This window comes from Python bivittatus, unplaced genomic scaffold (genome assembly GCF_059951505.1).
Source record: "Python bivittatus isolate LINGU-HERP-01145 unplaced genomic scaffold, Pbiv_v1 ctg000070_np1212, whole genome shotgun sequence".
NCBI lineage: Eukaryota > Metazoa > Chordata > Lepidosauria > Squamata > Pythonidae > Python > Python bivittatus.
In genome coordinates, this window is record NW_028277034.1 from 21,395,722 (window position 1) to 21,410,396 (window position 14,675).

General features: G+C 38.3%; 1 protein-coding gene across 3 annotated transcripts in view; it reads left to right on the forward strand.

Moving 5' to 3' along the window:
* LRBA (LPS responsive beige-like anchor protein) overlaps positions 1-14,675 on the forward strand; it is a 427,822-nt gene that overhangs the window by 367,499 nt on the left and 45,648 nt on the right. For all 3 annotated transcript variants that reach the window (XM_088132764.1, XM_088132766.1, XM_088132765.1), the window contains exon 48: positions 5,135-5,302. In XM_088132764.1, coding sequence (XP_087988890.1) covers positions 5,135-5,302 — 168 coding nt within the window. The remainder of the gene's footprint in view (positions 1-5,134; positions 5,303-14,675) is intronic.

The following is a 14,675-nucleotide window of genomic DNA, read 5'->3' on the forward strand; positions in this document are numbered from 1 at the left end:
GCAAGGATTTATTAAATATACAAAATTTTGACTTTTTTGAATTTTAAAGATGACTGCAAAACAATGTTACAATTGTTATTCAGACTTTATAAAGTTTACTATGACAATGTAATGCATACTGATGTTCCCACTAGAATTTTATAACAGGCCAATTTGTGGATGGTTTGTGGGCAGATATGAAACTAGTTTGTTTCTTTTTTCTCCCTCCCTCCCTCCCTCCCTCCCTCCCTCCCTCTCTCAACAAAATAGATACAAGATGAATACTGGAGCAATGTTTCTGACAGCATTAATTTATATGATTGTCACTGGTTCAGTCTTATGGAATTTTATAGCCAAATGGACTACTCTGGAGAAACACAGTTTTCACAGCTTTTAACTTATTAAGCAATTTGGAATTCATTAATATTTAATTAAATTGGTGTGTGTGTGTGTGTGTGTTTGTGAAGTTTTTTTTTTAAGAATCAGCTAGAATATTCCTCTCATGAAATAAGCAGCTTTCCTGATAAATGCTGTATATGTATTTCAAGATTTTCTTATATGCTTTTTCTGTTGGGGGTGGGATGTGGGGTGGATAGAGGAATGACTTAATACATTGTCACCTATTATAAAGGATGTATGTAGCAATTTACTAACTGAGCTTCTAAATGAAAAAAATGATATGAACATGAAGATATGGATAGGCCTTTTCCTGATTGAAAGTTCTAATTAAGTGAATAGAGGAAAATTAACTGAAATTAGCTGTCAGAAAATCACATTTAAATGACTGATGAGTTGCTCAGGCAGTAAACATTTAAATGATATAAATTGCCATTTAAGTGTATGGTTTAATGTTTGTCATGCATTAACATGACATGAGATTGCAGTGACAATCAAGCAGCTTGCTCTAATTTGAACATATTTAGGGCTTTTGTGTAGAGTGCACCACACAAATTAAGACAATTGCTGTTTTTTATGTGTCAATATAAATGTTTCTTCAGGCATCAGTTAATGAAACTAACCAATCATTTCTGTATGCATATTGCAGAGTGGCTTCTCAGGGCCTGAGTAAATTTCCCAGTTTAAATAGGACATTTCACTGAAAAGGAAACCATGCTTAATTTCTGTAATTATAAAACTGTCCTGCTTCTTCGCATTATTTCATCTGCACTTCTCAGATCCAAAGGGAAATGCAATTTTCCATTAAGGATCCATGTATCATACTACTGACTTTGTTGCCTTTTCCTCAGCCAATTCAGAATATGGTCTATTAGTACATATGCACTAATGTTTGAGCAGGAGGGTTCACAATATTTGATTATCACCTTTCCATCCAGTATGATCCTGATTTATCATGTTTGCAGAATGAATTATTCTCTGCTTTATCTCAAGAGATCTTTCATTCAGAGAATACCCAGCAGAAAGAAATGTGTACCTGCAGTGTCCTCTGTTGAAATTAGACGGAAATGCGTACAGGCAGAGAAACCAGTTCAGCCCAAAATATTTTATGTCTGATGTAAAAAAAAAAAAAAACTTACTCCTTATTTTATGTGTACAAGCCATCAGGTCTGGCAGTTGATCTTCATTCATCATTAGCAAAAAGAAAGCATCTATCACCACAATTAAAGCAGCAAGATGGCTTGTAGTTGGTAAAGAACAGGCTGTATTGTATACCCATTCTGCTATCTAACGTCTTTGAATTGATTCTCAACCTCATAATTTAAGTGTGTGAAGTTTTTACTTCTCTCTGACAGATCCAGGATCTCTGAACCTACACAAGATAGTTAAATCTCTGTTACCTGATTTTGCGGATCTAATCTAATCTAATCCATGTGATCTAAAATACTTTGTACAGTCAGGGATTGTATTTTGTAAAGACATTTTAACAAGTAAGAGCAATACATTGCCATATTCTATATCTACAGCATGCTTTTACTCCCTTATATACAACCTTCAACAACATTTTGCCCTCGAGATATTTTAAATTACAGGATACTTGATTATTGGCTATTCTGGCTGAAGCTAATGGAAATTGTTGTCTAAAACACATTGATCTATGTACAGAAACAAGAGTGTGTGCTGGATGACCATGTGACCTGAATTTAAATCTTTAGACAAATTCACTGGATAACTTTATCTGATTTGTACTTAACCTGTGTTCTATGAAATTTTCTTAAGGTATCTAAAATAAAACTGCATGGCCGCTTTAGAAGCTCATCTTGGGTACCTTTGTAGGGATGTACATGCACAGCTATTTCACCAGTCAAACCAACAACATCTTCAAGCAGCTGCACAAGCTTGACTGCTTTAACAATTAGAAAAAGAAGTGCTTTGTATGCAATCTTTCAAGTTCTGTAGCACCATTTCTGAAATATTTGCACACGCCTATGTTAATCAATGGAAGTATGGTTGCTTAACTATATGAAGGACTGTTAAGTCTTAATCTCAGATAGTTAAGTCTTAATCTCTCCCTGATGTCTTTAGATTCACTTAAAACTTCTCATTGCCTTGCACTAAAGAACTTGGTCAACTTGCACAAGCTGGCTTTAGAAAAGGCTGAGGAACAGGAGCTATTATTGCTGATGTATTCTATATAATTGAGAAAGCCAAGGAATATGCAAAAAAAAAAGTCAGTATGTGCTTCAATGATGATAGAAATGCCTTTAGTTGTGTCAGTCATGTCAAACTGTAGAATATAGTTAGAAAAATGGGAAACCCAGAAAATCTTCTTATCTTCATATAAAACTTATATACAGGTCAGAGAGCCACAGTACAGACAGAACCAGGTGAAACAGGCTGGCTGTGGATTGGCAAAGGAGTGAAATAAGGCTGTATTCTCTCATTTATTCAACATATATGCTGAATATGTATTAATGGAAGCTGGATAGGAAGAAGATGAGCATGGTTTTAAAACTGGGAGAAAAAACCTGTGCTATGCTGATGACTACCCTGATAGCCAAAAATGCAAAGGATCTGCAAGCTGTAGCAATAAAGTCAAAGAGCACAGGGAAAAAATTCAACTAAAATTAAATATAAAGAAGACTAAACTAATAACATCAGATACAACAACTAGCCATAGAATTGACAATTAAGATACTGAAGTAGTGGATAGCTCCTGCCTTAAGCATACAAGATATCAAGCAGTCAAGAAGTATGCTGCAAACTAGCACTTGGTAGATTAACCATGAAGGCCTTGGAAAAGTTATTCAGATACCATGATGATACAAAAATCAGAATAGTGTATGCAGTGGTATTCCCTGTGAAACTCTATGGAAGTGAAAGTTGGACTTTGAAAAAGCAGGATAGAAATAATATTGATGCTTTTGAACTTTGGTTCAGAGAAGTCGCCTGAGAATACCATGTACAAACAAATGAAACAGAAAACAAATCAATGGATCATCGAAGAAATCAATGCAGAGTTCTCACTTGAGGCACAAATGACCAGACTCAAATTATCCTGTTTCAGGCATATTATGGAAAGACCTAGCTCCCTGAAGAAGGTTCTAATGCTGGGAAAAGTAGAAGGAAAGACAAGAGGACAACCAGCAGCAAGGTGCATGGACTTAGTTACAGTGGTGATGGGTGTATCATTGGAAGACCTGGAAGACCAGATTAGGGACAGATTGTCATGGAGAAAATCTATGTAGTTGCTTAGAGTTGACACTGACTTCATGGCACATAATCAATCAATCAATCAATCAATCAATCAATCAAAGAACTTGAAAGAATGCAGAAATTATTTGCATAAACATTTGTTATATGTATCTTTGTAGTGAGTAAAGAGGCGGGCTTTAAGGGCAGAAAGAATACCTGCTACCAAGTATGATAAACAAGACTACACCCAGCCCAAGAAAGTGGTTTATGAATACACCTCAGACAGCCCTTCCCCCTTAATTCTCATGAAGATGAAGGAAGGAAGGGAAGCACATTCAGACTTGCAAGATCCTATAGCTGTTGTAGTAAGTGTAGCTTTACATCTGTATGGTGTATGTTTATTAGTGTGGTCTATCTTTTAGGGCTCACAGTCCTAGAGTCACTGGACATCTTTTAATGAATCTGAAAAATCATCTCCAAAATATCAAAAATAAGTCCCGTCTTTAGAAATGATATTTACAAAATACAGTTTATAATTAATTGAAGTCTTTAAAAATTTAGCAACTACCTTGAAATAAAGCATTATTTTATACTGTATCATGATCAAAGTTAAGGGTACATTGCCTGAAGAGAACATAATAAATGAAATAAGAGATGGAAAATCTTATTTCAGGATCTTGTCTTATAATTGAAATTAACTTTTTTTTTAAAAAAGTCAATCCTAACCCATTAGTGATAGATGTGTAGCAATTATGACTAAAACTGAGTTTGAAAGAAATTTAGTATGGTTGATTTCTAGCGCTAATTTCAATTATAAGACAAGATTCTGAAATAAGATTTTAGTGATGCTATTTTAATTATATATAGGGGACCTACTACTGAAGGGAAGCTAAGATTTTAATATTAGGCTCCATTTGAAATAATGCTGGTTGGCACATAAATCACTTCATGAGAACCATTGATACCCGTGGGTGAGGGGAAATGATTGTGGTATAAAAGGCTGTTTGAAACTCTACAATACTTGTTGTATGCATTGCATATTACAGAGGAAAGTGCAATTGACACAAGTCTATAAGTATATTCCAGAAAACTACAGTTTTGTCAAATCTGCTATTAGATCCCAGAAAATCTAGCCAGCACAACTGAAGGGCACAAGATTGGGATGATTACAGTAGTCTCTCCTGTCCTTCCCTATTATGGTCAAATTAGACTATGGTTACTCAGCCATAGTGAATTAATTGTGCATGGTACAACCTTGAATACTTCTTTTCTTTTCTTTTCTTTTCTTTTCTTTTCTTTTCTTTTCTTTTCTTTTCTTTTCTTTTCTTTTCTTTTCATACTAGTACAACTCTGTTGCAAATGGTTAAAACTCCATCAGGGACCTGCATGAAATAGCTGGGTTCAACAGACTCTAAAAGCTGTGAACAGCATTGTAACAGTTTGTGATTTTTTTTTTCCTCTAAGGCACTTACATCTTTCTAACCTTTCCATTATTGTTTATGTAAGATTGTGGACAGCAAATAAGTTTCAGAAACCATATAAACAGTGTTGTATTTTGTTTCAGGCTTTGGAAAGTGAATTTGTTTCCTGTCAACTGCACCAGTGGATTGATCTGATTTTTGGCTATAAACAGCAAGGGCCAGAAGCTGTCAGATCTCTAAATGTATTCTACTACTTAACCTATGAAGGAGCTGTCAATCTCAGTTCAATAATGGATCCAATGTTGAGGGAGGTAAGCTTGTTTATATCTGGGAGAATAAAAATTTCTGAAGAAATATGGGACTTTTTGGAATATTTATAAAATATATTTGATTTGATTTTAATTAAAAAGTATTTATGAACATTTTAAAGGATACTAGATAACCCGTGACCTATTGAGTCATCGTTTCAGAGATATTTTCTTACCTAAACAGACAAACAGAATGACCAAGGGCAAAAAAGCAGTGGGAGTATGAGCGACTTACAACTTGTTGCCGGCTTCCCCATTGACTTTGCATGTGGGAAGCTGTCAGGGAGCATCAGAAATCTCCCTCCCTCCCCCCCTCCCCATATATAATATACTCTTGCACCATTTGCCCTCCCCTCATGTCCCTCAGACATGAGCCCCGGTGAAGTTGCCATCCCCTCTTCCTCCTTAGCTGACCTGCAAAACTGCCTGCCACTTTGCTGGGGGGAGGTGGAACAAAGGGAGCCATGGACCATGAGGAATACTTCACCCCTGCTCCCCATTCCAGCATGTCCCCAAGGGCCCCCTCCCTCAAGCCAGCCCTACCTTGCCAGCAGTCATCCAAGTCACTCCCTCATCCTTCCCTCAATGCCCACAGTCATTAAGAGATTTCAAATTTCTGCCTCAGTCCCAAAGCAGCCAATTGCCACTCACCTGTTGGGTCTTGCCACCAGCCGATTGGGCACAGAGGATAGAGGGAGGCAGGAAACAGATCGTGGATACGTCCATGAAGATCATGTGACTTGGGGTGACTGCAGTAGCGCACCAGTAGGGCAGTGCTGAAGCAGCCACAAATTTCCCAAATTTCAATCCCATAGAAGTCATGAGTCCCGGATTTTGGACACATTCTGAAAGTTAGCCCATTTGAGGTATCTTGGTTCAAAAATTGTTGCCCTTGGATGCACCATTTCGTCCAATTGAAGGTTACAGACGCAAGAGTTTTAATAGTATATAGATTTTCTACCCTACCTACCCTAATCTAACACTTTAGATTTATTTTGTTTACGCATGGGATAATTATAGAACAGATCTTGCAAGTTATGGTCTTCTCCTTTCTGCTTTGCTTGCCTTGTCATATTTGCTTTTCTCTGTTCTTTCAGATTGCTAGGACAAGAACTTACTACATTGTTGTACTGTTTCTTAAGGTGCAGTGCTAAGCTTAAGTCTTGTAGTCTCAAGCTGGTGGATAAAGAAATCTCCTATAACATTGTTTCATGGAAAATTAGTTCTTATGATGATTTTACATGCAGACATGCTCACACTTTCCATCAGTATGCATGGGTATGAAAAGCTGTTATCCCATAACTGTGCAGTTAACCTCTCTCAATAGCATACATATAAAGTGTTAGGGAAAACTGTGAGTACAGTATTAGGAAAAATGCTGACCCAATATTTAAATAGATGAAAAGGGTTTCTCTGTCTTTTCTCTGAGCTTCTTTTTTGGACAGTGGTTTCTCTCTGCAATGTTTGCTACATTTTACAAATGGAAAAAGGATTTGGGGATCCAAAAAGAACGTCTGAAAAGGGAGATACTGTGGCTGGCAGGTATTTTTGAGCAAAATGACTTTGGAGAAGTTTCAGAAAGAAGGAAAATGTACATCACTGTTGATAGCTGTCTTTGTAAATTATTAGGTGCATGATTATTTATATACATGGCTTTTTATGACAAGAATTATAGATTAAAAAAGATTTTAATGAAACACTTATAGTTCTTCCTAAATTTTCCACTGTGTTTTTGTTTTGTTTTTTAGAAAAAAGCCTAGAAGGTTTTGTGATTGGTACACCATTTTTTTTTATCCCAGCACTAAAAATAAATAAATAAAATAAAACCTAATGGTCTTTTTCATATATAATTCTATAAGTATACTGAACTTCTTTTTCATAATTTAAAACAGATAGTTATCAGCAAGAGAGTATTTATACAACTTGTAATGTTAGATCCTGCAAACTTTACAAAGTACTGCTACATGAAAGTGACCTTCGAAAACATTTTTTTCTGAATTTGTAAGAGAATAACTGTTTGAATAGTTGATTTAAAAATGACTGGCATCACTGCTCCTGTCCTTATTGGCATTACCAAGTTCTGTTCTTCTCCATGAATTCAGACATGGACCATTTTGATTTTGTTACAGTTAATAACCACTTTTATTCATGATTTTCTGAAATGTTTCTAAAGTGCATAAACATTGGACTTGCGACAGGACCTTCTGATTTTTGAGCCTTCCTGCAGTGATATGCTATGAGTATTTTAGGAGTATATATATGTATATGTATATGTATATGTATATGTATATGTATATGTATATGTATATGTATGTATGTATGTATTTAAAATAATTTTCCAGGTAGTTAGCTTCTGCTTCTGTGATAAACTGAGATATGTATAATACAAGCAAAGCTGCCTAAATGCACAAATAGACATTTATTTGTTAATAAATGTCTCCCTAGTAATATCTTGTACAGAAAGCTGCCAGAGACACCCCACAGGTGTTTCCTAGCCCTCTGCAAACCACAGTTAATTAACTAGAATTAGGTAGATAATCTGACATGACATAAATTCTACTTGCAAACATATGTATGAAACAAGAAGTGATGGCATCCATGAATTCCTTGTAATATCTTTTAAAATACAAAGGCCTCAAGATTAGTAGTGTGATTAAATGTCTTTATTACACAAAGGAACATACAGAATGCTGTTTTCTTTTTGCCAAGAAATCTGGAATTTTAAAAGAACAACAATTCTCACTATGTTAATTTCCCAGATAGCCAACGCATGTGGGAAAACAGCATTACAATGATTTGTGAATAAAAGTGTTTATTCCCTATTTTACTATTTCTATGATGTAATCAGCTTAACAGTCTGCTGTGCATTAAACATTTATGTACTGTAGTCTTTAATTGTTTAAAAACAGCTTATTGCTGATAAACAGAAGAATGAAGCTTACTAATATTTTGCCTAAACTAAGTTTATTAGCAAAAGTAAAACTAATCTTTGGAAACCTTGTGATCACTTAATATAAATGTCAGCCTTCTGTTGACCTTCTGAAAAGTTTGTTAATTTATTTTGTTTTTCCTCACAACAGCATTTACCTAGATTTTAATTATTTCTTATGTTCTTCAAGATATATCAGGAAAAGGGTGAAAAGGAGCAATGAAAAGGTTAGGACTGTGTGATATTGCAGATTAGGAATGGAGAAAGAATCTGATATTCTTTGGTGGTAACTCACACATGGTGCCTTACAAGTAGCAATTAGCCCACGTATTGTTTTAGTCTTTAGTACTGTGTGTGTGTGTGTGTGTGTGTGTGTGTGTGTGTGTGTATGTTAAAAAAAAGAATATCAAGTATCTTATATTGCATAGTAAAAAGACAAAACATTATTAGTACTTTAACAATCAGGGAATGTAAATAAGTACATTGAAAGTAGCTTTGTTTACATTCCATATTATGAATGAAAGAGGACATGCACAGACCTTATCTGCTTATCACAGTAAGAATTAACTCTTCAGAGTTTTGGCTTACCATGAGGTTTAGACAGTGAAAAGGAAAGTAAACAGAGATTAACTAACTCTTTTAAACTCAACATCAGAATTGAAACCGATTCTCTATTTTTTTCCTTAAGATTAGAACTAAGTCAAAAATTAACATTACTGTATTATTTTCCTTAAGGACTTTTTTTTTCTTTTCTTTTTTTTGCATGATGAGATAGCTGCTATGGCATTTCTTTCCTACATTACTATAACCACTCATGTTTCTTATTAATTTGTTAATTGCTAACATGGAGACAATAAAACTTAACTGCATTTTCCCTTGTATTCTGCTATTTGTTGTTCAGAAATTGTGACAAGTCTCTTCTGATATATTATGCCTTAGAGACTGAAAGAAGAATTCTTTGCTACATTACTACTGGTGAATTATTTTCTTTTAGTTATGGAAGAAGGCAGAAGAAATATGAAAGTTGTGTGCATATCTCTATGTAATCATACTGATATGTAGATGATAAACTGTCAATCCATTTGATAAATGAATTTGTTATACACCCTCTAACTCATCATCTCCCTGTCTGTTAATCCGTCTCTTCAAGGATTTATTCTAACATTCCAAAATTGAGAGCCACTTCATATGGCCAGCATTGGCGTGATTGGTCAGAAATTATGGTTTGGATGAAATTCAGATATTTTTGTTAGTTCATAAAAATAGTTTGCTCTCCTTAAAGAGCTTTGCTGACTTCTCTAAACAATCTTAAATTTTACTGTTATGCAATATAAGGGCCTCTGAGACCAATTAAAATGGAACACAGTTTTTAAACTAACATGCTGAAGTAAATGTCTGTGAATTCACAGGTACATTTGGCCTTTTAAAAAGAAATGATATAATTTATCCCAGGAAAAAATGCTTTAAAGCAAGTTGTTTATTTAGGTTGCTTTATTTATACACTGGGTTTCTATTTCAAATTGAGACTAATAAAAACATGTATTAGGCTGAATTTGAATTTTCTGCTATGGGTGAAAAAGTTTATCTTGTCTATGATATTACAAAAAACTTCCACAGGAGGAAGAAGGTAAAAATGAATTCTACCCCTCAATATTGTTCCCCTCAATATTGTTTCAGACATTTTACCAACACTCTGGAGTAAATTTCTGGAGACCGTAGGCAGTAAAGGTTATCAGGAAAAAATGTTTATCCCTGTTTTAAAGATGGCAGTTTTCTATGAATAAAATTCTATTGAAACAATGCTCATGATGGTGTCACATTAATTAGGATCCAAATCAATAACAATAACACAATATAAACAATTACATTTGGCCTGAAAAACTGCATAGTTCAACAGTTCATACATTGAAATTTGCTCAATTAGTAATTGTTTTATTTCTTACTATGATGAAAAACCTTGCATAAAAATAAATGCCAAGGCATGTTTTCTCCATGCTGAATGGAGAATTGCAATGGAAAGGAACAATGAGTAATTGATATTTTGATTGCAGTTTTGGAAGGTATTAACTGGTTTTATTTATTTATTTATCTAAATCTATATGGTCGCTCATCTCAACATCATGACTCTGGGCACTGAACCACACTTAAAAACACAACATAATAGCAACATAACAATAAATAATCATCAGCCAATATAAAAACCACAACCATCAACATAACCATCTCATAGGCTCTCCTATATGTTAGAGTCCCCATGCCTGATGACATAGCCAAGTTTTGAAGGCCTTATGAAAGGTCAGCAGGTTTGGGGCTCATTAATTTTCAGTGGGATGATACTCCAAATAGCAGGTGCCACAACAGAAAAGGCTCTCTTCCTGAGTTTTGCCAGATGGAGTTCTTTAATAGACAGGACTCATACATGCCACTCTTTCTGGATCTGATGGCATGGGTAGACACAATCGGGGAAAGGCAGTCCGTCCACCCTGCCCCATGCCATGAAGGGCTTCATAGGTAATGACCAATACTTTGAATTGAATCGAAGCACACTGGCAACCAAAACAGCTCATGAAACAGAGCTGTAATATGTGCCAGCCAAGAAGCACACATAATTGCCTACGCTGCTGCATTTTGAACCAGCTGCAGCTTCTGTAAGGTTTTCAAGGGCAGCCCCATGTAAACTGCATTGCAGCATTCTATTCAGAAAGTGACTAAAGCATGAGGGACTGTGAGCAGAGCCTCTTTCTCCAGGAATGAATGCAATTGGTGCATATCACAAAGCTGTGCAAAGGTGCTCCTGGCCACAACTGCTATCATATGAGCAGAAACCATTCTACTGGAGTGGTAGAAACCATAGGAGATAGGCAGTCCTTCAGATAACTTGGCCCTATCCCATGAAGGGCTTTATAGGTAGTAACCAGTACCTTGAATTTCACCAGGAAGCACAATGGCAACCAGTGAAGCTCATGGAGCAGTGATGTCATATGGACATATTGAGCCATTCGCTGCTGCACTGCTGAATTCTGGACCAGCTGTACCTTCCAAGTGTACTACAAGGACAGCTCCAGATAGAGTGCATTGCACTAGTCCAACTGTGAGGTTACTAGGGCGTGAGTCCCTGTCTGAAGGGCCTTCCTATCCAGAACATAGAAAGACTTTGTATTCTGAAAGGGTATTTGACAAGTATTGAGGCTGAACTTTTTCTATAAAATGGCCTGTTTAATTTAATCTCTGCCAAAGATGTCAAAATCAGGATAATTTTTATATAGTTAAGTGCTATAAACTGCCATTGGCTTTATATGATTTGTCTGTGTATATGTGTATCTATGGATATGTGTGTGTGTGTGTATAAAAAAAATCCCCTCTCACCCCTATGGGTGGTGTGTGTCTTCCTCAGTCTCGGGTCCTCTACCAGCGGCCTGGGAGTTTGAGGGTTCTATGCAGTATCTTAGCTGTTCCTAGCACTGCATTCTTCTGGACAGAGAGCAATGATGTTGTTCCTGGGATCTGTTGGAGCCACTCTCCCAGCCTAGAAGTCACAGCCCCGAGTGCTCCTACCACTACTGGGACCACTTTGGCCTTTACTTTCCACATCTTCTCTGGTTCTTCCTTCAGGCCCTGGTACTTCTCCAGCTTCTCATACTCTTTCTGATGTTGCTGTCACTTGGCACTGCTACATCTATCACCACCGCTGTCTTCTGGTCCTTGTCTACTACCATGATGTCTGGTTGATTGGCCAGTACCTGCCTATCCATCTGGATCTGGAAGTCCCATGGGATCTTAGCCCTGTTATTCTCCTTAACCTTCTGTGGGATCTCCCACCTGGACTTGGGAGGGTCTAGCCTATACACTATGCATATGTTCCTGTACACAATGCCAGCTACTTGGTTGTGCCGTTCACTGTATGCTATTCCTGCCTGCATCTTACACCCTGCCACTATGTGTTGGACTGTCTCTGCTTTGAGGCCTCTCTGCACAGTCTGCACCTTGGGTCCTGTCTAGTGTGGTAGACCCCTGCTTCTATGGACCTGCTGCTTAGTGCCTGTTCTTGCTCTGCTGTGATCAGTGCCTCAGTGCTGTCTTTTAGTGCAGCCCTTTCCAGCCACTGGTAAGATTTCCCAATGTCAGCCACCTCAGCAAACTGTCAATGGTACATCCCATGCAGGGTCTTGTCTTGACCTGGCACTTCCTCCGCTTGAACTTCCTCCCATGTCTGCTGCTGCCTCAGGCATTCTTTTAGCAGCTCATCTTTGGGTGCCATCTTATTGATGTACTCCTGGATGATCTGGGTTTCATCCAGGACAGTGGTTTTGACACTCACCAGACCCCGCCCACCCTCATTCCGGCTGGTGTACAGTCTCTGGGTGTGGACTTGGGGTAGAAACCTCCATACATTGTGAGGAGCTTCCAGGCCTTCATGTCAGCAGCCTCCATGTCCTCCTTTGGCCAGCCGGGGTATCTGATGACTGGCAGGGCATACGTGTTGATGGTGTGGATCTTGTTTTTCCCATTGAGCTGGCTCTTCAGGACCTGTCTTATTCTTTGGTGGTACTTGGATGTTGTTACCTCCCCCTCATGTGACTGTGGGATACCAAGGTACTTGTAGCTGGTTTCTATGTCTGCTGTGTGGCCCACTGGTAGTTCCACCCCATCAGTCTTAACTACTTTCCCTCTCTTTACTGGCCATACTTCTCCAGTCTGAATGACATCCCAGTGTCCTCACTGTAGATCCATGTCAGGTGGATCAGTGAGTTAGTGTCTCATTCACTCTTAGCATATGGCTTGATGTCATCCATGTAGAGGAGGTGGCTAATGGTGGTTCCACTCTTGAACTTGTACCCGTATCCAGTCCTTGTGATTATCTGGCTGAAGGGGTTTAAGCCTATGCAGAACAGCAGCGGGGACAGTACTTCACCTTGGTATATAGCACACTTGATGGCCACTTGTGCAAGCTGTCTCTCGTTGACTTCTAGTATTGTCTTCCACAGTCCCTTTGAGTCCTTGAGAAAGGTTCTTAGTATCCTGTTGATTTTGTATAGTGCCAGACATTCACAAATCCATGTGTGTGGCATTGAGTCATAGGCTTTCCTGTAGTTAATCCAGGTTGTGCTTAGATTGGTCTGACTAGACCTTGAGTCTCATGCAATTGCTCTGTCTCTGAGCAACTGGTATTTTAAGCCTCTGGTATTGTTCCCAATGCCCTTCTGAGGTATGCTCATGTACTGGCCCATATGATCTGTAGCTTGGTGGCTATGATACCTAAAAACACTTTCCATGTTGTGGGGAGGCAGGTTATTGGCTGGTAGTTGGATGGTGCTGTTCCCTTGTGGGGGTCTTTCATGATCAGCACTCTCCTTCCTTGTGTTAGCCAGTCTGGGTGGGAGCCTGCTGCTAGCAGCTGGTTCATCTGTGCTGCTAGGTGTCCAGGCCAGGTGCTGTCCAGTTCTTCATGTTCTTGACCCACTGTTGGATGTCTGCTACTGTGATGGTGACTGGTTCCTTTTCTGTGAGACTGCTGTACTCTGCTTTTAGGTCCTGCAGCCACTTTGCATTGGTGTTGTATATCTTCTGTTTCTCCCATATGTTCTTCCAGTACTGTTCAGTTTCTGCTGGTGGTGGGTCTGCTGTTACTGTGCGGTTGTACTGCAGTTGGGAGCACACCTTGTATGGTTCTTTGGAGAACAGAGCATTTATCTTCTTGCCTCAGTCAGGCCCATGAATTTTTTTAGTAGCTGAGTCTTATTCTTAATCTCCACACCCTTCTGTAGTTCCACCAGCTGACTAACTTCTCTCCTACTTGCCTTGATCTTAGCGTCCAATCTCATTTTCCAGGGGGGTATGTACTGCTGTTCTTCTTGATCATGTAGCCAAGCATCTCCAGGATTATACTGGCTGTACCATATACCAATTCATTGGTTTGAGTTATGGTGGGGTAGGGATTGTCATGAGGGCTCTGTTGACATCTTCTAACATACTATCTGATGGTACTTCTCCACTGAGCCTTGATATTCGGTCTTGACGGTTGAATATAGCTAGTTTATCCGTGATCTTATTCCTCATATCAGCTGCTGTGTTCTGTAATGGAGGGGGTTGCAGCGACGTTCCAGCTTCAGGTGTTGGCTGCATTGTTCTTCCAGGTCTGCTTGAGTCGGGTTGTAATGTGGAGTTGGTCTACCTCAAGTTGTGAGAGCAGTTTCCTCTTCACTATGTTGAAGCATTGGGTAATGAGCTGTTTCTCAGTTAGTGTGGATGTAGGTCTTCTATCCATCCATAGTTCCCTCATACATTTCATATATCCCCTCTCATTAGGTCTACTGTTGTAGTAGCATTCCATCAATTCCAGGTTCTCTTGTCTCATCCATGTATGAGTAGCCCAGTAGCCCACTTATCGTCAGATTGTCCTGGTTCCCCAACATCTGACATGGACCTTGTTAATCTGGGCAACATCCA